The sequence below is a fragment of the Chelonia mydas genome, chromosome 10 (genome assembly GCF_015237465.2).
Source record: "Chelonia mydas isolate rCheMyd1 chromosome 10, rCheMyd1.pri.v2, whole genome shotgun sequence".
NCBI classification, from domain to species: Eukaryota; Metazoa; Chordata; order Testudines; family Cheloniidae; genus Chelonia; species Chelonia mydas.
In genome coordinates, this window is record NC_051250.2 from 51,678,357 (window position 1) to 51,700,526 (window position 22,170).

Here is a 22,170-nt window from a genome sequence, read left to right on the forward strand (position 1 = left end):
ACAGAGCCAGAAGGTTGAGGGCCAGCAAGACCAGACTCAAAGAAAGACGTTCCAGCTGGGAAGCTCAGGGAGTGTGTACTAAAAGCAGGAATTGAGTCAAACTTTGCAGACTTCCTTTTGGGACTTGAAGTTTTGTTCTGAACTTCGATGTTAATAAACCTAGGCCCTAAGAGGGGGGTTGGAACAGAGAGAAGCCTGTGTGCGGAGTTTGTCAAAGAACGCTGAGGAGGGGGAACTGAGGCAGGGCACCACAGAGCCACCCCTGGCCACAAGGGGATGCTTGAGAGGCAGCTGACCCCGTTACAGGGAGGTTAGGTAATTTGCTGAAAGTCCTATAATGAGCTAAAGGCAATGCTAAAAATAGAACCCAAGAGTTTCAGCTATCACTGCAGTGCTCTAACCACTTGACAGCATTCACTCACTCATTAACCCTAGCATGAAGTCTTCCGGTAAAGCTACAAGAAATTCCTGGCATACTTTGAATTGGCAAGATATAAAATCAACTATAATACAGAATATGAAATGACAGAAGTCTGTATTGAATTTTTTAAACATAAGAACATAAGAATGGCCATAATGGGTCAAATCAATGGTCTATCTTGCCCAGTATCTTGTCTTCTGACAGTAGCCAATGGCAGATGCTACAAAGGGAATGAACAGAACAGGGCAATTATTGAGTGATCCATTCCCAGTGGTCCATTCCCAGCTTCTGGCAGTCAGAGGCTTAAGGAAACCCAGAGCACGGGGTTGAATCACTGACCATCTTGGCTAATAGCTATTGATGGATCTATCCTCCATAAACTTATCTAATTCTTTTTTTGAACGCAGTTATACTTTTGGCCTTCACGACAGCCCCTGGCAACGAGTTCCACAGGTTGACTGTGTGTTGTGTGAAGAAGTACTTCTTTTTGTTTGTTTTAAACCACTGCCTATTAATTTCATTAGGTGATCCCTGGTTCCTGTGTTATGTGAAGGAGTAAACAACACTACTTCATTCACTTTCTCCACACCAGTCACGATTTTATAGACCTCTATCATATCCCCCTTTAGTCGTCTCTTTCCCAAGCTGAACAGTCTCAGTCTTTTTAATCTCCCCTCATATGGAAGCTGTTCCATACCCCTCATCATTTCTGTTGCCCTTTTCTGTACCTTTTCCATTTCTAATATATCTTTTTTGCCAGGGGGTGACCAGAACTGCACACAATATTCAAGGTGTGGGTTACCATAGATTTATGTGGTGGCATTGTGATATTTACTGGCTTATTACCTATCCCTTTCCTAATGAGTCCTAATATTCTGTTAGCTTTTTTGACAGCAACATTGAGCAAATGTTTTCAGAGAAACTTCAAGATCTATTTCTTGAATGGTAACAGCTACTTTAGACCCCATCACTTTATATGTATAGTTGAGATTTATTCTCTGGTACATCAGGCCACTTTGTACTGCTTGGGCAGGTCAGACTGATCAGTTTTGGGCTGTAATTGGTCAGCAGAGAATAGGGTGACCAGATAGAAAGTGTGAAAAATCAAGACGGGGGTGGGGAGTAATAGGCGCCTATATAAGAAAAAGCCCCAAATCTCAGGACTGTCCCTATAAAATTGGGACATCTGGTCACCCTAGCAGAGAATTACTAACTAAATATGACAGGTTTCAGAGTAGCAGCCGTGTTAGTCTGTATTCGCAAAAAGAAAAGGAGTACTTGTGGCACCTTAGCGACTAACAAATTTATTTGAGCATAAGCTTTCGTGAGCTACAGTGGCTGAATGCATCCGATGAAGTGAGCTGTAGCTCACGAAAGCTTATGCTCAAATAAATTTGTTAGTCTCTAAGGTGCCACAAGTACTCCTTTTCTTTTAACTAAATATGGGTGCCTTTCTCAAAGTCATCACTAATTCAGTGTGCTAAGGTTTTGGCTAGTAAAATTTTTTAAAAAACTTCTGATACCACAATTGGCTCGCTGTTGTCCCATCATCAATAATCAAACTGCTGGGATTATTTTTTTTATTATAGATTCTGTGGGAATTAAATTATATACATATTATTAGCAAAAAGCTTAGTGCAGTAAACCATTTTTGCCACTGTAACAATGACATACTTAAGGCTCATCCACGTGGAGCAACAATAGACACTAGAGGTACACTAACACTACGTATTAATTGGTTCGAATAGACCCTGCCAGAAGGGACCATTGTGATCATCTAGTCTGACCCACTGTATAACACGGGTCATAAAACTTCTACAAAATAATTCTTAGCGCATATTCTTTAGAAAAATATCCAATCTTAATTTTAAAATTGCCAGTGATGGAGAATCCACCACAATCCTTGATAAATTGTTCCAGTGATTAATTACCTTTTCTCTTAAAAATTTACACCTTATTTCCAGTCTGAATTTATCTAGCTTCACCTTCCAGCCATTGAATCATGTTATACCTTTCTCAGCTAGATTGAAGAGCCCATTATTAAATATTTATCCCCCATGTAGGTACTTATAGTGATAAAGTCACCCCTTAACCATCTCTTTGTTAAGCTAAATAGACTGCGCTCCTTAAATCTATCTCTATAAGATGATGTCTACACTACCGCGGTAAGTTGACCTACGCTACACAACTACAGCTACGTGAATAACGTTGCTGGAGTCGACGTACCTTAGGCTGAGTTACCACAGTGTCTACACTGTGGGGGGTTGACAGGAGAAACTCTCCTGTTGACTACTTTACTCTTCTTGTCGGGCGGTAGAGTACAGGGGTCTACTGGAGAGCGATTTGCTGTCGATTTGACGGGGGCTTCACTCGACCCCTAGCCAGTGGATCAATCAGAGCGTGGATCCCGGCTGTAGTGTAGATGTAGCCTAAGGCATATTTTCTAATTCTTTAATCATTCTTGTGGCTCTTCTCTGTTCCCTCTCCAATCTATCAACATCCTTCTTGAGTTGTGGACACCCAAACTGGACACACAATTGCAGCAGTGCTAAAATACAGGGTTAAAACAACCTTTTTACTCCTACTCAAGATTCTCCTTTTTATGCATCTAAAGATCACATTAGCTCTTTTGGCCACAGTGTCCCTTGAGCCAACCAGTACCCTGGATAAAGGCCTGGTCTACACCCAGTTTTGGTACCAGTATAACTATTTTGGTTAGGGGTATGATTTTTTTTAACCAAAATAGTTATACTAGTACAACCTCTAGATGGATGCAGTTATATTAGGTGGTTTATTTTGGCATAGTTTTCCCCCCTCCCTTATAGGAACAAGCGATACTAGTTTAAGCAAATTGACACCAATATAACTGAATCCAGACAGGGCGTGGTGGGGTTGTACCACTTTACCTTTACTGGTCTAGTTAATGCCGTACAACTTTTGTGATAGAGAAGCTCAAAATACATTTTGCAGGAGACATGAAGTTGCTTGCACAGCAAAAGTCAAATCTTAAAAGATAAACCAGTTCAGCTGCACAAGAATGGAAAATTTTCATATTTGAAAATCCATCAGGACCCAAAAAAGTACACAAATCAACCAGATAGTTTTTGGAAAAATACAGCTAATTTTATTTTGAAAATATTAAGACAGTGTCTATATGTTTTAATATCCACACTGTAATTGCTTTAATATATTTTGTCTAGTATTTAACTGTTAAGTTGAAATACTTTATGTGGGGGGAAAGTCATTCTTTCTACAAGTAGTTGTATAAAAAAATGGAAAGGGATGAGCAACATGGAACAGATGTGATCATTCGTGATGATCTTCAAACAGTTGCCAATAGGTGGTGCCCTTTGTCAATTTATGGTAATGAATTCAGGCATAACTTTAGGTATCCTCTACCAGGAAATTTCAGTGAGAAGCTGAAAATGAGACTGTGCTAGGTGCTTTTAATGTGAGATAACAAGGGCTAAATGAAGTCACAACTGTATGACAGAAATAAAAGGAATATAGTATTGGCATCAAGCATGAAAAGTCAAGTCTAAACAACATTATGGTTTCTTGATGGAGGACTGTATAGGATTTGCATGTTAAGCACCGGATCCTGCAAAGAGATGTGTACAGGCACTGCCATCAGTGGGGCTAACTGTGGGCAGAGGTCCACCTGCATCTGTCTGCAGAATAAGGTGCATTTTCTTTATCTGTGACGACAGATTGGAATTAAGAGTTTTTAAAATGGTAGTTCTGAAAGGCTACTAAGAACGGTGCTTAGACAAAACATTAGAGAAATGTGCACAAGGGTGTTGATTATCAGGAGCACAAGCCCTAAAGAGCAGCTGTGGGGTCATTGTTCTCGTCTATGATACTAATCTAACCTCTCAGCTGTACAATTTTAACTAAATTCTTCCCCATCCCTAGCTAAAGATGACAAACCTGTGTGAATAGTCTAGCAGAGTATTCAAAGCAGCTCTGAATTCTTAAAGTGTCTTACAGGCTTTGAGCAAATCTGCCCCACCTGTGTTGATTGTGTCTCTTTATAAGTGGAAGAGTCAAACTACACCTTTTTCTAAGGGTCCATTTTTAATTTCAGCTTTCTCAAGTAGTAGGTCAGCGTCAAGCAGGTGAGTTTGCTAAAAGAAAAACACCTGATTTTCAGAAAGTTTTGGCATGTTTTGCACTGTTTTGTCCTCCTATATTTCTTTCCACAGGGCTCTCAATTAAAAGCTATACAGTCTCATTCTTTTGGTACACCTACCCAGTCTGAAGGAACTTGTCTTAAATTAGTTCTTAACAGTTAACTAGCACCAATCAGTGTCTGTGGGACTTCACCCTTTTTTTTTATTCTGGCCAAGAAGAAACAACAAGTTAAAAAAAAATTAAAGAACAAAAGTTTTTTTTTTCTCTCCTTTTAGACTAGGAAAAGGAAGTGTTATTTTGTCCCAGGAAAAAGGCAACCCAAACCTTATCCTCTTTGTCTTGGAGCTGAGATAAAGGGGTGCTCCCAATTTGTGGTGGTCCCTTTTCAGGGATTCTAAAATGAATGTCCATAAGCCAAGACTTGTCAAGGACATGCCTTAATCAAAATCTTTCTGTGGATGCTTGCATTAGCATCCCCCTCAACCATAAATAACTGAAATGCGGTGCTCAACCAGGCCTCATTTTCCTCTTGCTTTCTCCGTGGTAATTGCTGTATAACTCCATTTAAGACATAAAGGTAAACTAGTGTAAAAACAGGCATAAATGGTGGAGCATCACTCTCAGAATTTGTGTGTTTTGGGGCTGAACCTCTCATTAGATGGAAAATATTTTTTCCCATGGGCACTGATTTGACTTGTTTCTCTAAGCATGTTATGCTCTAATCTAGATACAGGGATTAGATCCATTTATTTCACTTATGGAAGTTTGGAGCTGAAATAAGTTTTGTGGATCTGGGCCTAAGTGAAGAGGAAGTTTATTTGTCAGAGGATAAAACAAAATGTAAGACCAGCTATTTTCTTATATCCCTCTAATTGGTGGCTTACAGATTTAATCAAGTATTTGGCTAGTTTCCTGGCAATCTCCCCAGGTTTCTGTTGTCTTTCATCACAAGAGATATTGCTATAGGAAATCTTGCAGGAATGCATGTGGCCATAGTGCCACGTAACTCAGTACCGTGTCTGAAAAGGGTCATCTATCCAGATGCTTTAAGGGTCACAGAACGTGTCTTGCTTAAAGCTTACTACCAAAGCAGAATGAATTGGTTTAATGATATCTTGCTGTTTTATGATGTGTTTAAAAATCATGAGAACTGCCTCCCACTCCCTCCCTCAAAACTCATTTTCCCTTAGCTGTATCAGGAATGTCAAGTGTTGTCTTCTGGAATGAAAGTGTGTTAAGGACTTTTTGCAGCCCCGACTTCTTTAGTTCCGGGCTGCTGAATCCTTTTTAAAAAAAAAAAAAAAAAAAAAAAAAGAGTAGATCTAAGAAAAAAGGTTGGCATTAGCTAACCCGAGAGTCTTCCCAGCAAAGGCCCAGGTGAGCTGTTTTCACCTGAATTAAGCTGACTGAGGCTCAGCCTAGCAGGGAGTTAAGCAGTGAACTCTACCAGCTAACCATAGGTAAGAGGTTAACCTGGGTCTGTACTTGAAAACCAGTTGGGGCTAGGTCAGGGTTAGCCCATGTGGTGTCTGTCCCTGGCCTAACCTCTTCCTAAGCGTCACAAACCCAGAATCTGAATAAAAATCACTTCCTCTCAGATTTCACTTGCTTTGTATCCCTGCACCTGTATTCACTTGCACCCATAGTACAGGCCTGATACCAACACTTTCTGCTTATATCTTCCTCTAGAATACACACGCATCCGTCTTTCTCTGTAGATAAAGATAAGAGGGGTAGTGGTAATATATAAATATATGCATTGACTTATACAGAAATGCAAGGGTTAACCATCTGAAGTTACTCTAAATTATCAGTGACAAGGAAATAAACATCCATGTTCTCTGCTGCTCAAATCTAGGAAAGGTGCCAAAGTTTCTAGATAAACAGAAGCATAGAGGTGACTTGTTTCTGTTTGGTTTTGGATACTTTATTCGGAAACAGCTTATGGTGTAAATAGACATTACAATAAAACAAGTGGTAATTGGAGCAGGGGGATAATGGGGAGGAATATAGGTTTATGCACCTAATGGATTCAGCTGCAAAATGCAGTGGTTCTGGGTTAAGCTTTGTTCTGAGCATTTAGGTGAATTCAAACTCCCTTCACTGTGAAATAGTATGAATGGACCCAAACCAGGGCAATGGCTGCGTGATGCCCAGGGTGAAGGGAACCTACTGGGATTGACATAGCTTGATGCACTAAAATGTGATGAAAGTTCAGCTCTTCCCAGCTGGTAAGAACCATCTCACACACACACACACAGCTGTCTTCCCCTGTGGTACAACGAACCACATCACTGATGCCAATGGATGTTTTTTACCCCAGGGATTAATTTGGCCCCTTCTCCTGAATGCACATGCCTCCTGCATCATGCATTAGATCTGTGTACTTGGTGCAGAGAGTATCTGGTTTCTGAGTGAATTTGAAAAGTGTGTGTGTACCAGTTTCTCCACCAGCCCTGGCAATCTGGGGGGTGAGGAGTATAGGGTGTCTCCTTCCTTTTCTTTGATTCAGGTGCACCCGCCCCCAGCAGCAGCTGTTGGCACTTGAGAACCAGGGAAAATGAGCCGGAAGACAGCATGAGCGTTGCTGGCTGCTGGGAGCTCAGCTTGGACTGCGTGGAGCCTCTTAGCAGCTTGGAAATTAGCCAAAGGGAGGAGCTGGTTGCATCTCCCCTTCTCCCCCCACCCCCCTTCAGTGTATGATTGGGCATGAGGCTGCCAGGCTCGCTTATAAAAGCAGAGCCTGGCTCTCTTTCTACCCACTATTGAAGTGAGCCCTCCCGAGCAGCAGTAGCAGGAAGAAGGGGCTGGGCTAAACGGACACTGATGAACAGGCTGTTAGCGAATTGTCTGAAATAACAAGTGGCTTAAAGGTGCAAAGGTATGGGTGAGCTTGACTTATGGAGAAGCCTAATGGAATTTAATGGAGAGGAAAACTTCTGTAGAGCATGGATTTGAATCTTAGTTAAATGCTATCAGTTCTTAGATTAACTTCTTTAGGACACTGTTCAAATTCTGTCGTAACCTATTAGTTTTATCCTTTGCCGTAAGAGGCTGGGTGGGAGACGTTGCTATGAGAAGTGAATTTTATCTTATCCGACTAGGTTGTTAGTGGTGCAGCAGGCCAGAAAGGGACTCCGGGTGCAGGCGGGGCTTTGCTCGGCTGCTGCCGGTCGGAAGATGTTCATGTGCTTCTGCTTCTGTTTGCAGGTAAACTTGAGCTCTGCTGCAGGGACCTTTCCCTCTCTGTATCCAGCTGCAGTGATGTGGCTCATGGAGAAGATGAAAGCATCACCTGGAAACAGCAACCTACGGAGTCCTTCCTTCCTGGGGCTGCAGCCTGGTCAGATGGTGTCAGAGAAAGCCCGAGTAGGGGCAGCTGGTTTTCCCAATGTTTTAACCCCAGACAGGATCCCAGAGTTCTGCATCCCACCCAGACTGACCATTTCCTCTCCGCATGACCGCTGCCTGGCAGAGCCCAGTCTGCATCCTCCTGGCATTGCTGATTTTGGCCCCAGCCCATTCTTGCCACATCTCATCCAGATAGAAAGTGTTGAGGAGATTCCAGCCCTGGAGGAGGACTGCTCCAACTTGGACCCGCAGTCCCAGGCAGCGCTGTCCCTGCCCCACTTCCCCAAAGCCCAGACCTCCTATGGCTTTTGCACCTTGCTGGAGAGTCCCCACACCAGGAGGAAGGAGTCCATCTTCCACAATGACCCATGCAGCAGCTCTCTATCCAGCTTGATGCTGCCTCGATCCAGAGCCAATACCTGTGCTGGCACAGGGGCAGCTTCCAGCCCCATTGCCATTAGCTCTGTCTCTGCCAGACTGCCTTCTAAGCATCCACTCCTGCACAGGCAAGCTGCAGTGGACAGTGATACTGCCTCTTCCACTGACTCGACTCCTTTCAGCTCCCCACTGCTAGATAGATCTCCTCCCAGATCCTGCCCATTGTTCAAAGCTCGGAGCCAAGAGGGGCTGCTTGGCAGGGCACTGAGAGCGAGGAACAAATCCAGCATGGTAAGGAACAACTCCTTATCGACAGATGAAAGCAGCTCCAATGATAACAGCCCCAATGCCACCAGGAGGTCTTCAGAGGGGCTAGTTGAGTCCTTCCGTACGCGGAGCTTTAACCTGTCACATTCCACTATTTTCCCCCTGGACCTTACCTGTGGCCGAGAGAGGCTTGTTGGGGAGAGCACAGTGCCACTGGGCAGAGGAGGGTTGTTGAGACTGTCAGCTGAGTATTGTTCAGAAACCAGAAGGCTGAGACTCCGTCTGATCAGTGCAGAGGGTTTATATGATGCGTCTGTGGAGCCTAAAAGCATAAACTGCTGCATCACCTTCTCCCTTGTGCCAGGGAAAGTTCAGAAGCAGAGAAGCACGGTTATAAAACGGAGCAGAAACCCCATCTTTAATGAGGATTTTTTCTTTGATGGCATTGCAGAAGAGGATTTGTACAGCTTTTCGGTGAGGATGAAAGCTACGAATAAAGGGTATAGCTTGAAAAGAGACTGTGTGTTAGGGGAAAGTGAACAGAGTTTAGTGAATATTTTATCCCTCTAAAATGCCAGGCAAGCAAGTGGATATTTATTTTTGTATTTTTAAAGTGTTTTTTAAATAAATGATTTAACACATACCTTTTAAAAAGCCTTCATTTGGTTTTGTCTGGTAAGTCACCTGCTCTTCCACTGACAACGTCAATTGTAAGTTGATCATTCGTAGAGCAAAACTTTAGGTTTGTGTGGTGGTGGTAATTTCCATGGCTGCATGGGATACTAGTGGGTAGTTACATCCTTTCTTACTGGCTTATGGAGATAAAAACTATTCTGCAGAGATTTCCTTTCTAAAGGAGAGCATTGTTTTTAAAACCAAGCGTAGGTGTGAAATGTCTAGCACAACGGTTTCCTGATCTGGGTTGGGACTTACAAATGCTACAGTAAAATAAATAAAAACAGAACACTGCTTTTGAAAGGTAGTAACATTTACACTGTTCTGATCTACAGAAGGAAAACACTGCCAGTTAGCTTGTGCTGGGGGCCCTTGACATGACATGCTTGACAACCAATTCTACTTTGCTATGAGGCCAGCTGGTTCCTTATTCAGGAATGGGAGGGAAAGAGTAAAACACAAAGCAGAGGCTAGGAACTTAACATACTGAACTTGAGAGGGTAATAAATTTAGCTCCTTTTGGAGCAGGCAAGGCTAAGGGCCACCAAACCTTCAGTGGGTGAAGCCCTTCAGACCTTCAGGAAAAGGGGCTTCAATGAAGACCCAAGACCCTGACCTTGGGGCCTTTCTGTCTCTGCTACACCCTGGGACCACTAATGATGACTGCATGTTGCTCTTCCATACACATACTGCAAGGGGTTGGCCTGGGTTAGGTTGGGCAGCACACAAGGAGATTTTGCAAGCAGCAATGCTGGCTGGTAATCATTATCGTGCAAGGAAATAGCCAAGGGGGCTCACAGTTATTGATACTGGAGAGATGCAACTATTGCAGCCTGTCTTCCCCCCCCCCCCAGCCTTTAATAGTGGTGTCTGAGGGGCAAAGCATGAGACGAATGGGTTCAGGATCTGGGATTAGGTCACAACATGTGGGCTGAATTCCTGGTTCTGCTGTTGACTTGTGACCTTGAATGAATCAGTGCATCTGTTTCAGTTACCTAACTGTGAAATGGAGCTAATACTTCCCTACCACACAGTGGAGTAGAGTATAAACTCAGTCAGTGTTCCTGAGACACTCAGTAAAGTGACAGGAGGCGGCACCAGTTGCTGGCCAGTTGCTACCCTCTGCTCATTGAACTGAGGGGAGCAGATGGCAGTGACCAGTTAGTACAGGTGATTTATCTGCAAACATAGCTTTGTGAACGGAGCATGGGAGTGGGTCCAGGAACTAGGCATTGGACTCCCAGGTCTGCTGCCGACTTGCTATCTGACCTGGGTTCAGTCAGATGCTCAGTCTGTAAAATGTAGATAAGATTTCATACTTGTAATGCATAAGGGAGGGAAACAGTGAACAGTGATGCAGGGACTGAAAAATGAGGGCCTTTTCCTATGTACTGTGAACACAATAGAATCAGGATTGCAGATGTAAGGTGCTGTTTGTGTAGAGTATTGTCTGAAGCCTTTCAAAAAGGTGTCAGACTTCTAACAGAAGCAGCTCTTCTCGTTCCTCGCCCTCTGAAGTTGAGTCTAGCAACATTCTCACATTTGAGAACTACAACTGACTGCAATTTGCAGTCCTATTTGAGGGTGGGGCTAGAGAAGGGCTGGTTTTTCCAATGAAACCATGTTGGGCGGCATAAAGGTCTTGCAAACGGTCTTCACTGCATCTTTCTCACTTGCATGTGCTATTGATGAAAGCTAAAACTGACTGGTGTAACAGAAGGTCTGTCATTCACATGGATATTGCTATGATCCAAAACATGGGGCCCTGGTGAAAATGGATTGGGTAGGAAAGACGCTTGAGGGGAGAAAATGCTGAGTTCATGCACAGAAGCAGATTAAACTTAATCATGATCCCTTTGTGTTTAAACAAACTAGGGCTTACCAGAGCTGAGGCAAAGAAATTTTTGTCATATTAACAAAAAGTAGTGGGGAAAACACTACCAGGGATGTGGGAGGGAGGAGTGGACAAAACAGAATGAAAAAGATGCAGGCTAGGTGTAAAGAAAAGAAGTAATTTCCGTAATGTTGCCTGCATAATCAATTTTGCTTACAAACTAGCTGTTTCTCCTCACCCTCATAGCTTTGTTACACTACCGCTTCACCCTGAAGAGTTTTCCCAAAGAAAAGCTCAAAGCGCCCTCTTCAGGCTCAGTGTATGCAACTTTTTTGAATTGAGGGGGTTTGCTTATAAATCAAGTATGCATGGGAATACAAAGATCGGCCATGACTGATTGTGAGGGGGTGTGACCACTTCCCTCTAAGCTGTGCACGCGCACACATCCTAAACCCCATGCACACACATTTGCACAGAAGCACAACAATTTGCACAGAAGAAATTTTTTGTGCACATGGCCTGTCAAAAGTTAGAGGGACCATTGGGTGTGACCCCACCATACTCACCCTGAAGGGATTAACAGAGGTCCTATGGGCCAATTAGGCTGCAAACTTGGGGACATTCAGGCTGAGAGGAAAGCCTTAATAAGGGGAAGCTCACAGGTGCAGGAATAGCTGAGGCCTCTATAAAGCCAGGGAGCTGGTCGTAGAAAAAGGGCTGCAGTCCCTTTTCCTAGAGCAAGGGAGAGAAAGGGATTTGGACCCACAAGGAGGGATTTGTCAAGCAGACCCAGAGCAAAGGGGTTTTGGTTAAAAATGGGAGCCTGGGCTAGACAAGGTTGGAAGTAGTCTAAAAGCATGGCAGAAAGGTTTATGGTTGCCCAGACCTTTGCTGCTGGAGGTAAGACCCACGACTGGAACGCAGAGTAGAGGGTAGGCCTGAGTCTCCCTACCAGTCACTGAATGAGAGGCACCATCTGGGTAGTGAACGTGAAGACTGTCCAGGCCCATTTGCTCTAGCCCTGAGGGAGTAGCTCAGTCAGGGCAGTGGGGGTCCCAGGCTGGCCTGGGAGACGTGGAAGACTGTAATCGTACACCAGAAGGGGAGGCCTCTTGTGACTTAGCTAGAGGGTTAAGTCCAGAAAATGAGGTGCTACAGCTCCTGAGGGGCAAGAAAGTGAGACTCAGGGCTGGGGCCCTGCAAGCCGAGGGAGTCCGGCTAACAGACCTAATCCCCAGAACTGCCAGGAGCAGGCGCCCCTAGACGTAAGCAGAGATCCCTGGGACACAGATCAACAGTTAAACTGATTCGAGAGGCAAATACAAAACTTCTGCTACAAAAAAAGAGCATGATCTGTTCCCAGGCAAACAGACGCTGCTCAATTTGAGACCAACAGCTACTTACAGTGGTTGTGCAAAAGAAATCTGGCCTTCGTATGCTATGGACCTGTCCAGATATAAAAGAAAAAGATTGAGCTTCTGTTCCTTACAGTGCAATAAACTGAGTTTCTAGATGGGTTCATAGGCTGTCCATGTTCCTTCAACATGGACTCCAGTCTGAGCTGCTAGGGGAACAATGAGCTAGTTCCAGAACGATATGGTTGAAGAAAGGAAAAAGGGAGTGGACTGAAGTAGGGCAGAATAGGGTGGAAAGCAGCAGTAAAAGGAAATGGAAGCAGTAGTGGAGGAGGATGAACAAAGGAGAGCTGGAGAGAAAGAAATGAGGATGGGAAGACAAGGCTGAGTGGGACTTGGATGTCAGGACTCATGAGAAAGGCAGCTGCCAGAACACTGGAGAGACAGAGATGCAAATTCTGAGGATGGAGCAGACTGGACAGAAATATAGAGAGTACAAATGGGAGTCTGACCCTAGGCGATGGGAATTTGGAGGTAGGAAGGAAGGGTGACACTACCGTATGTCCAATGTACTTGTACTTTCTAACTCTAAATGTGACACAATGACTGGGTTCACATGTGAACCAGGTGCATAAATTCCTCATGTCTGTAATTTAAAGTCAGTTCCTATTTTGGCTCCATTGCCTGGGAGTACCCACCAGTAATGGGCTGCTTTACTATCCAACTGCATTCCATAATTTTTTGCTGCAGATGAGTGCTAGAGCTGGTCAGAAAAACTCAGATGAAATACTATTTCATTGAAATTTGCTAATTTGTGAAAATCTATATAGTCCACAGAGACTTTGATGATGTTCAAACGTTGCCTGCTTTCCTGCCAGCTTGCCCATCCAGCTCCTTGGCAACCAGGATGTGGTGTTACAACAGTACACTAAAGCTTTTCAGCCTCACGGATGCCATCTCATCTGAAAACAGGAGCGTGGGCATGATATCCCTGCCGCATTTCCCTTAGGTTAGAATCTCTGAATGCAAAGTCTCTAGCAGGCCAGAGTTCAGACGCCATATTGTAGGAATGTGTCCCAGTAATTCACAATCACGGCTTTGAGAGGTGTGGTATGAGTGTGAAACTGGGAGCCAGGAACACGTCTGTTCTAATCCTGACTCTAATACTGATTTTCACAGTGTTGATAGCCACATTGCTAATTCTGGCACAATTTCCTATCCCTAAGAGAGCACTGAAAACTGTGTAACTTAAAGCACTGTTGAGACTATCAATGCATTAAATTTTCAAGTGCTTTGGAAAAGATACTCCAGAAGTGCTGAGTATGAAGCACTTCATTGGTGCACACCAGCCCAAAGTTGACTTTCACAGGTGAAGAAAATCAACTTAACATAGCTGAGATTGGTATGTGGAACCAAACGGCTGCTTCAGTAGTGATGACGGACCTGAAGACAATCTCAAACTCAGTTCAGTAAATCACTTGTTTTCATTCAGCTATCTCTGTTTTCAAAGGCAACTGTCCAAAAGCTCCCATGCTGAAAAGGGCATGATGCAAGCAGCTGTTGGCTTTTGAATTACTCAGTCTTAAAATGCATGTTGTGATAGGATGGTCTGTTCATTGGAGAGACCGATTTTTTTTTCTCCCTCTTCTCCTGGCTTTTCCTGTTTCTTGTAGAACAAGTAAGTGAATGTGCCGAGAGGTAGAAAACTTGTTTCTCATTCTTGCTGTTACTCGCTGCAGTGCTGAACTCTCGTTACCCTTCCTAAATAACTAGGAAAGGACAAGTAGTCAAATGCATGCTCCTGTGTAAAAGTCAATCTGGGTGGTTGCTAGGATAATATCTGAGTTAGTAAAACCTTGCGGGAGGCACAGAAAACAGGATGCAAAGATGAAAACTCATGTCTACACTTGTCATTTTCAATGCTAATTATACTAATTGTGCAGAAGAACAATGTACACCATGTAGAACTAGGTGTGTGCCAAGGGCCTGATCTTCAGACGTGCTGAGCCCCCACAGCATCCACAGATTGCAGTAGGGTTTATAATTGCTCAGCTTTCCTGACGTTCAGGCCAAAATGTTGTAACTATAATAGCTGGCTAAATAACAAAGAATGGTGTCTGCCTAAAGCCAAATAATAGCTAGAGCAGTGAGTCACATTTTCTGGTGGTTTATTGCAGCAGGATGTTTGATTAAAACAAATAACAGTGGTCTTGTGTTCCTGAAATGAGCTTCATAATTAGATATTATTTACTTCCTATTACCATGCATTATGAACAAAACATTGCACACAAAATGCATCTGTAGAATTAAACAACTGTGTTAAGGTTTCAGTACAACCCCCAAATTAATAACCATCTGATTGAAATAGACTCTGAAACATTTCATATAATGACTAATAAGCTGAGCTGAACATTCTGCTCACATATCGAAGTTACGGAAAGGAACTCTACATGCTACATGCTGGTCAAGTGGAGAGCCTTTTAAAGTAAACTGGGCAGCAGCAAGGTGCCGTAAAATATAGATCTGATTATAGGTATGGGATAATAGCTGCTCTAGATGCTCTGCCTGCAATTCCGAGCTCTGCAGAGGTCAGAAGGAGGGGGCAGGTTGCTGTATACCTCCTTCATGGCCCTCAAATTATGGGCCTGGCTTGGGACCAGTGCAAGACTAGAAGAGCGGAGGGGCTGATGTAGACTTGGCTATAATATCTTCCTGGAGTGCACTGAGGCAGAAGAGAACACCCATCTTCCTCCCATCCCGCCTCAGTGGGGATGTTGTGTGGTTGGTAGGAGCTTATGCAAAGCTGTTTTGTTAGCTTTACACAACCCAGGAAAACCTTATACACAAAGGTAAATCCCCCGTATCCAAATTTACCTCCCCTTTACTCTGCTAGAAGTGGTATAGGGTCCCACAGTGTAAATCTCCTTGGTTCACTTGTCCAGCTGAAGAGGATGGGAACCAACAGTAAGATGGAGTATCTGTAACAAAGTGGGGGAAGGGGTCTGGTGTTACAGGAAGTGACAAGGTGTGAGTCCACAAAGCCCCTTACCTACGTGCCATACTGGGTTACTGGCGGAACTGGCCACAACAGGGCGCAGAGCCAGTCATCCACAGATGATGTAAGGAGGGAGCAGCACCTCTTAATGCAAACTTTGAGTAGCTATTTGGAGAAATGAGTGATCTGAAGCTATTTATGAGAAATCTGGCTGTGTTCTTGTATCCTCAAATTGCTTCCTGCCAGATGCGTGCACATGCGATTGCCCAAACATTGCACTCCACCAGGTCTTTGAAAGAGCATTCATGCAGTTGGCATCACAGGAAATGCTTCATATTTTGAGGCTTTCTGCTGCAGTCACAGGTATTGGGGGGCCAGTGATGTAGCCCCATTTCATCATCATGTCTTTACACCAACCAGGTCCAGTGCAGAGTCAATTTAAGGCAACACCATATAGTCCAGCATTGATCTGCACTGGGTGGTAGCCGCTCAACTAGCGGGAGCCAGAGTATATAGGCTACAGGGACATTTTCTACTCTTGTTTGCCATAACTGGATCCTTGTCTGTTTGGTGACAATGTTAGGGGTTTAATGGTGACAAGAAAAATCTGGCCCGACGTCAGTTGACTCAGCATTGGTATTGTATAGTACAGGGGTCTCAAACTCAAATGACCATGACGGCTACATGAGGACTAGTACATTGGCCCAAGGGCTGCATCACTGACCCCCTCCCCACTGCCCCAGCCCTGCCCCCACTCCACCCCTTTTATGAGGTCCCATCCCTGCCCCACCTCTTCCCACCCCTTCCCCACCCCCATTCCAACCCCTTCCCTGAAATCTCCACCCCAACTCTGCCTCCTCCGTGCCCCTAGGGGTGCAGGATGCAGCAGGGGGCTCAGGGCAGGGGGTTGGGGTGCAGGAGGGGTGCAGGGTGTGGCGGGGGCTCAGGGCAGGAGGTCAGGGTGCGGGGTGCCGCAGGGGGCTCAGGGCAGGGGGTTCGGCTGCAGGAGGGGTTTGGGACGCGGGTCCAGCCTGGCACGCACCAGGGGCTCTCCACCTGCCTGCCCTGCTCCCGAGCTGCTCTGGGAAGCAGCCGGGACTTGGGGGACGGGTGGGAAGGGGAGGCGGGCACAGGGGTCTGTGTGTTGCCTTGGCTGCACCTCTAGGCACCACCCCCCACAGCTCCCATGGGCTGGGAATGGGGAACCGCGGCCAATGGGAGCTTCGGGGGAGGTACCTGGAGGCGCGGCCAGGGCAACACACAGACCGCTGTGCCCCCCCCCACCAGGTCCTGGCTGCTTCCCGGAGCAGCGCGGGGGCAAGGCAGCCAGCCAGGGAGCCTGCCCGGTCCCTGGTGCGCGCCGGGCTGGAGCCACTCTAGGTAAATGCAGGGAGCTGACGCGCCGTAGAAAATAACCCCTCGGGCCGCGTGTTTGAGACCCCTGGTAGAGTAGATGTCTTGGATCTGTGAATTGCCTTGTGTGCTCTACACTACTAGCACCTTCCTCGTTTATATCAGGAGGAGCAATACCTGTGGGGATGTAAAGGCTGCTGCCATGGGTAGGCTTAAAGCATCCTGTAATATAGCAGCAGGTGATGTTGAGTGGAGGAGCTAGCTTCTTTGTGTGGGAGGATCATGCTCACATGGCACAGGCCAATTCAGCAGAGAGTAGCAAAGGGCCAGCGCTGTTGATTGCAGGGTGGACTGCACCCCACTTTGATGTAACGAGCTGGCTGAGAATGTTATTTCATATGCTAACCTTGGCTTTAGGTTTTTTGGTATGGGCTCTAAAGGAGCATGTGCACTTGAGAATAATGCTGAGGTATACGGGATTTATGGATTGAGTAAGTTTTGTCCCATGCCAGCTGCTATTGAGTTGACATTTGGGCTCTTGGTTTTTGAGATGGAGCACACAGATTTATTTTTTCTGGGTTTGTACATAGCTGGTTGGCTGAGCAGTACTTGTCCAGGTTGTTAAGTGCATTCAACAGAGTCCCTAATATGCCAAAGTGTTTGGGCTGTGTGGTGACGCACATGTAACTCCCCTCCTGTTTGCTGTCTCACTATGAGGTTGTGAAAGATAAAGTAAATCTGTCTTGTGGCTTTTTGTGCAAACTGATGAACCTCAGGCCCCATGTGCTCTGCATTGTCTGCCAGTGTGTATTCACCTCACAACAGACCCACTGAGATAAGCCACCAGGAACAAAGTTTTATTCTGTAAGGAAACAGAAAACAGGATTACAGTCCAGCAGCCTCCTCTCTGCTTGCTTGCAGCCTGCTCCCAGTCAGGGCTGAAAGTTGCTGTTGGGTGGGTGGGGAAGACAGAGGGTACTTTCTGGCAGGAACTAGGAAGTTTTCCCAATGCACAAGCAGTGTGTAGTCCACAACCTGCAGTTCCCACTGCTGCTGCTGAAGCCCAATGGACCTTGGGCTACACCCAGATTGTATGCTTAAATTACCTTATGCCAGGGTAGCTTGGCTGGTTATGTTGATGTTGAATAAATGTAGGTGCTAAGACACTACGTTGTGGGAGGCCATTCTTCTGTTTTCACCATTGGCACCATTTGCCACCAAGTGCTACTCAGTGGGATGGTTAAGTGGACCACTGCCAACTGGTCATTATTTTAGCAAATAGGCCCAGATGCATCCAGCAATCTAGATTTTACGAAAAGAAAAGGAGTACTTGTGGCACCTTAGAGCCTTAGGCTCTAAGGTGCCACAAGTACTCCTTTTCTTTCTGCGAATACAGACTAACACGGCTGTTACTCTAAAACCTAGATTTTACAGTGCCTTTCTCCATGTAGGAATTGGATGCAAGCATCAACGCCCTGCAAACAGGGAAAGCAGCAGGCCTACAGGATATCCAGACTGAGCAGATGAAAAACTTTGGCCCACGTATACATAATCACATAAACATAAACCGGGAACCACTTATCTGATAGGAGCTGAATTGCAGTACAGCTCTAATGGCCAGTGAGTAAGAAGGCTCTCCTATATAAAGACTGAAGTAAAATTCCATCAATATCCTCACAAGTCTCTGGTCATCTGAACACATACCTCAACAAGCCCTTACAAACTGGGGAATTGGGGCACTAGAGTGTGCCACTGGAATACCAGAGTGACTGGTATCGCAATGTCCTGGACAAACATCACTGAGTTAAGATACGTAATTCAAGAAGGTTTAGTTTAGGAGCTCATTGTATTAAAGTGCAAATGTTTGTTTCATTGTGCAATGATATTTAATTTGTCTAGGAGACATGACTAATGTAAACCTTGGGAAGGATTATGAACGTGAAAAGGAGTTTTTTAAAACAATGGGCTAAGATGAATTGTTAGAATTAGTAGGTTTGCCAGGAAATACTGGGGAGGATTTACCTATTCCCAGGATCAAAAGGCCCAATTGGCATAAAAGAGTAACTCACTGATTCAAGAGTATGCTTGTTGTGAGCAAAAGGAGATTATGAATTTGTAGCCACAGGGAAACCTCTGGGTAGGGTTTGAAGGACCGTTCACAAGACAGAGCCCACAAGCTTGTTAGCATTTGTGTAGGTTCTTTTATCGTTTTTAATAGGGGATTGCTTAGAAAGAACTATGTGGTAACTTAACTGTGGTCATTATGCTTTGTTTCTGAGGGCAAAATTAAAGCAGGCCTCCTTAGGCAGCCAGCTGTACTTTGCAGGGAAATTCACAATGTAGGCAGGGATCTGTGCAGCCTGAAAAAACCTTGGCCAGGAGGGCAAGAGATGCACGTCTCCACACAAGAGGAGACAGCTGAGGAGCCTAGAAAAGGTATGCTTGCTGGACCATGGAGGGGGAATACAGGTGCAGTTGCCCTGAACTGTGACTACTACCTAGAGTCCAAGAGATGAAGAGCAGAGGAACGGCAGGTCAGGAATGAAACCTGGGTGTCAGAGTTTGGTGGAGGGTAACACATGCCTCCACTACAGATGACTCTGGCCAGTGATATGAGTCCTTTGTTATCATGAGCATAAAATGTAAACACTTCAAAGCTAGCTCTTCCACATGAAGAGATGAAAACTTGGCCTTGCTGAGCAGCATGGGTGCTGGAGAGACAAGTAGCGAAGGAGATGTTCTGGCTCACGCCATCAACAGCTGAGAAATGAGTTGGTACATTGGCTGGCTGGAGCCCATTAGGTAGATTTACCCCAAGTGTAGGCTCTACAGGAGCTCGATATCTATTGGTATTTCCTGGTACCCAGCAGTGTTCATCAAGGATCTTCCTTCTCCAAGGAGGAACAACAGTCTTCTGTTTCTGCCTACTTAAACATTTCCAATATGCCCTGCAGGGCCCAGTGAATGGATTTGTCTCTCCACTCGAGCCAGTACTCTATTCAGAACAGCATTCTTCTTAGAAGTTCATCCCCCTGGTTCCTTCTGCTGGCAATAGTAGCTCCTTTCAACTCACTATTGATGTTCATCCCTAGAATCCTTGGGACTCCTTCTCCCATATGTCTCCTTTCAGAGGCTGTGTCTTTCAGGATGAAGATGAATTTCCCTGGCAGTGTCTGACCCATGTAGTCTGTGTCTGCTTCGAGGCATCCCACTACTGGGATTGCTAGTCCATTAACTGCTGCTAGACGTACAAACAGTGTGCTGTGCATGGTCAGCTCCTTGTCTTTCAAATATTTTTGAAAATGTGACTTAGTAATGGTGGTGACTTCTGAGCCAATATCTAACAAACATCTCGTCTTCACCCCTGCTATACATACTTCAGCAGTTAGACAATCTTCAAATGCTCGCTTACAGAAGTCGCTAGATATGCTGGCGCTGACAAACATTCCTTTCTACACTGTATGCAGAATGATTTTCCGCAAGGGCAGGCCTAGGAATCCTTCAGCCACTGCTTGGCCTTCTACAGTAGATGGACCACTTGCTCCTGGTGCCCCATTGGTTTCTCGTGTCTGGGACTCTGTTCTTCTCAGTGGACATTCTCAGCTAGTATGCCCTGGCCTTTCACATGTGTAACAAATGTACCTTCCCAGCTCATCCTTCAGAAGGGATCTTTGGGATCCTGTGCCCTTGGATACTTTGGCATAATAATGGGATTTTTTTCTATCTGCTCCTGTTGGAGCACCAGTTTTTGGATAGCCTCACTTAAACTTTCCAGTGTTAACTGTGTTTGAGGCAGGGTCTTTTCCCCAGCAGTTGCATTCATTAGGCCCCCACTTCATGTATGGGGGTTAGGCTTGGTCATCTCTTCCACAGGAACTTCCTCTTCTTCTGAGCACATAATGGCAGCCTGCATGCATTTATGGAACTTCTTACCAGGCTCTTCCTTAAACCTCCTTTTCATTTCACGGTGGAGGGAATCATCCTGGAGCCCCAGCCAGCTGCTCTTTCAGAACCGTATCTGGGTCTGGAACATGTCGAGGGTCTCGCTGCTCCACTTCACTCATTCTCTCCTGGAGGTCATACGCATATGCCCTGACAGTTTCACCAGGCTCCTGCTTGCTCTCAGCCTGCATTCCTTTTGGCGCTATGCCCAGTGGATACACTGTCAATGTGGTAACAGCAGCTCCAGAAAAGTTGTGGCATGTACCCCATCCTAAACTCTTGGGCCAAGTTGGATGGTGGCATTTGCTCTCAAATAATCAGTGTAAGGTTACTGCCCACAAATACCTGCTTTTATGCTGCTAAGGAATAAGAAATACTAATGATAAACTTACCCACTGATACAGATTCTCCTAATACAGTTGAAAGGATGTAACAAAGTATTCAGACCTTCTACCTCAATTGCGAGGCAGCTTTCTCTAGTGCCTGCCATGGGACTGAAGTTACAGGAGGGAGACTACTGTCATTGGGTCTGGCTTTGACCTTGCTTCCTGGGCAGGTGTGTGTGCGCGCATTTGTCTGTAGTTGAGTTAACAGCTGCCCTTCTTACACACAAAGCAGATCTGCACTTGGGCCTCACGCCTTGGGCATTGGCTGTTCCCACTGGCTATGTGCTCTAGTCTGAGTAGCTGGTGTAGGATGATGCATTGCACTCTAAGGTCCAATCCCAAAATGTAATCAGTTTTTCAGCAGCCCTAAACTGGCAGTCTTGGTTGAAGCTAAAACCTGTCCCCACACTAGTGTGGTTTCTGGGTACAAACAATAGACAGATAAACAGGGAAACAACATTCGGTGCTACTCCCACGTGCCTATGAGAAAAACATCACTCTAGTTGTCAAGTGATTAAAGATCATGGGCTTCTAGGATTTATCCCTTTCCTTAGCCTTACTCTATATTTCTCCTGAAACAATGAACTGTCTCCTTTCCAGACTTTTCCCTGGTGCTTTTTAATAAATAGACAGACAGGATGAGAGAACCCAACATACAGATGTCTCCTAGCCACACCACCACCCATCCCGTGGATGTCAGTCTCACCCCTTTGTGGATCACTCTGTCAGTCCCTGATCCAGGGATGGAGGCTATAGCAGCATGCACGGGTGCTGCTAGGCATCTGTGCTGTCACTGCAATCAAACCATCTCTGGGCTCCTGTCCACTTGCAGCCTGTAGCAGCTGGCTAAAGATCCTGATTCTGCTTCACTCTTGGGTGATGGATGCTTCTTCCCAGGGTACCCACTAATCACCCCAGCCTGGGGCTTTCTGCTGCTGTTGCAGGGCTGCTTCTCTAACAGATCCACAGAAAGGACAAATGCCCACTGGGGCAGAGAAAGCCTCCCCTCAGCTGAATGGAATCACAGATGCTTGGGAGAGGGGAGAGTGCGGACGGGCCCACTAGGTGGACACTATTAG

At 45.3% G+C, this 22,170-nt stretch overlaps 1 protein-coding gene across 3 annotated transcripts; it reads left to right on the plus strand.

Moving 5' to 3' along the window:
- Nucleotides 1–4,436: 4,436 nt before the first annotated feature.
- Nucleotides 4,437–9,191, plus strand: LOC102941200 (C2 calcium-dependent domain-containing protein 4C). 3 transcript variants are annotated; one of them, XM_043524433.1, is made up of 2 exons: nucleotides 4,437–4,539; nucleotides 7,766–9,191. In XM_043524433.1, the coding sequence occupies exon 2, from the start codon at nucleotides 7,820–7,822 to the stop codon at nucleotides 9,119–9,121; it is 1,302 nt and encodes a 433-aa protein (XP_043380368.1). In that variant the 5' UTR covers nucleotides 4,437–4,539; nucleotides 7,766–7,819; the 3' UTR covers nucleotides 9,122–9,191. The 3 variants fall into 3 exon arrangements, with proteins under 3 accessions (XP_043380368.1, XP_043380369.1, XP_007065772.2); XM_043524434.1 differs by having other exon boundaries at nucleotides 4,496–4,524; XM_007065710.4 differs by lacking the exon at nucleotides 4,437–4,539 and adding an exon at nucleotides 7,227–7,436.
- The last annotated feature ends 12,979 nt before the right edge of the window (nucleotides 9,192–22,170 follow it).

Bases quoted from the DNA above. Each gene is read 5' to 3' on its own strand.
- LOC102941200 (XM_043524433.1), top strand. From the start codon at position 7,820: ATGTGGCTCATGGAGAAGATGAAAGCATCACCTGGAAACAGCAACCTA.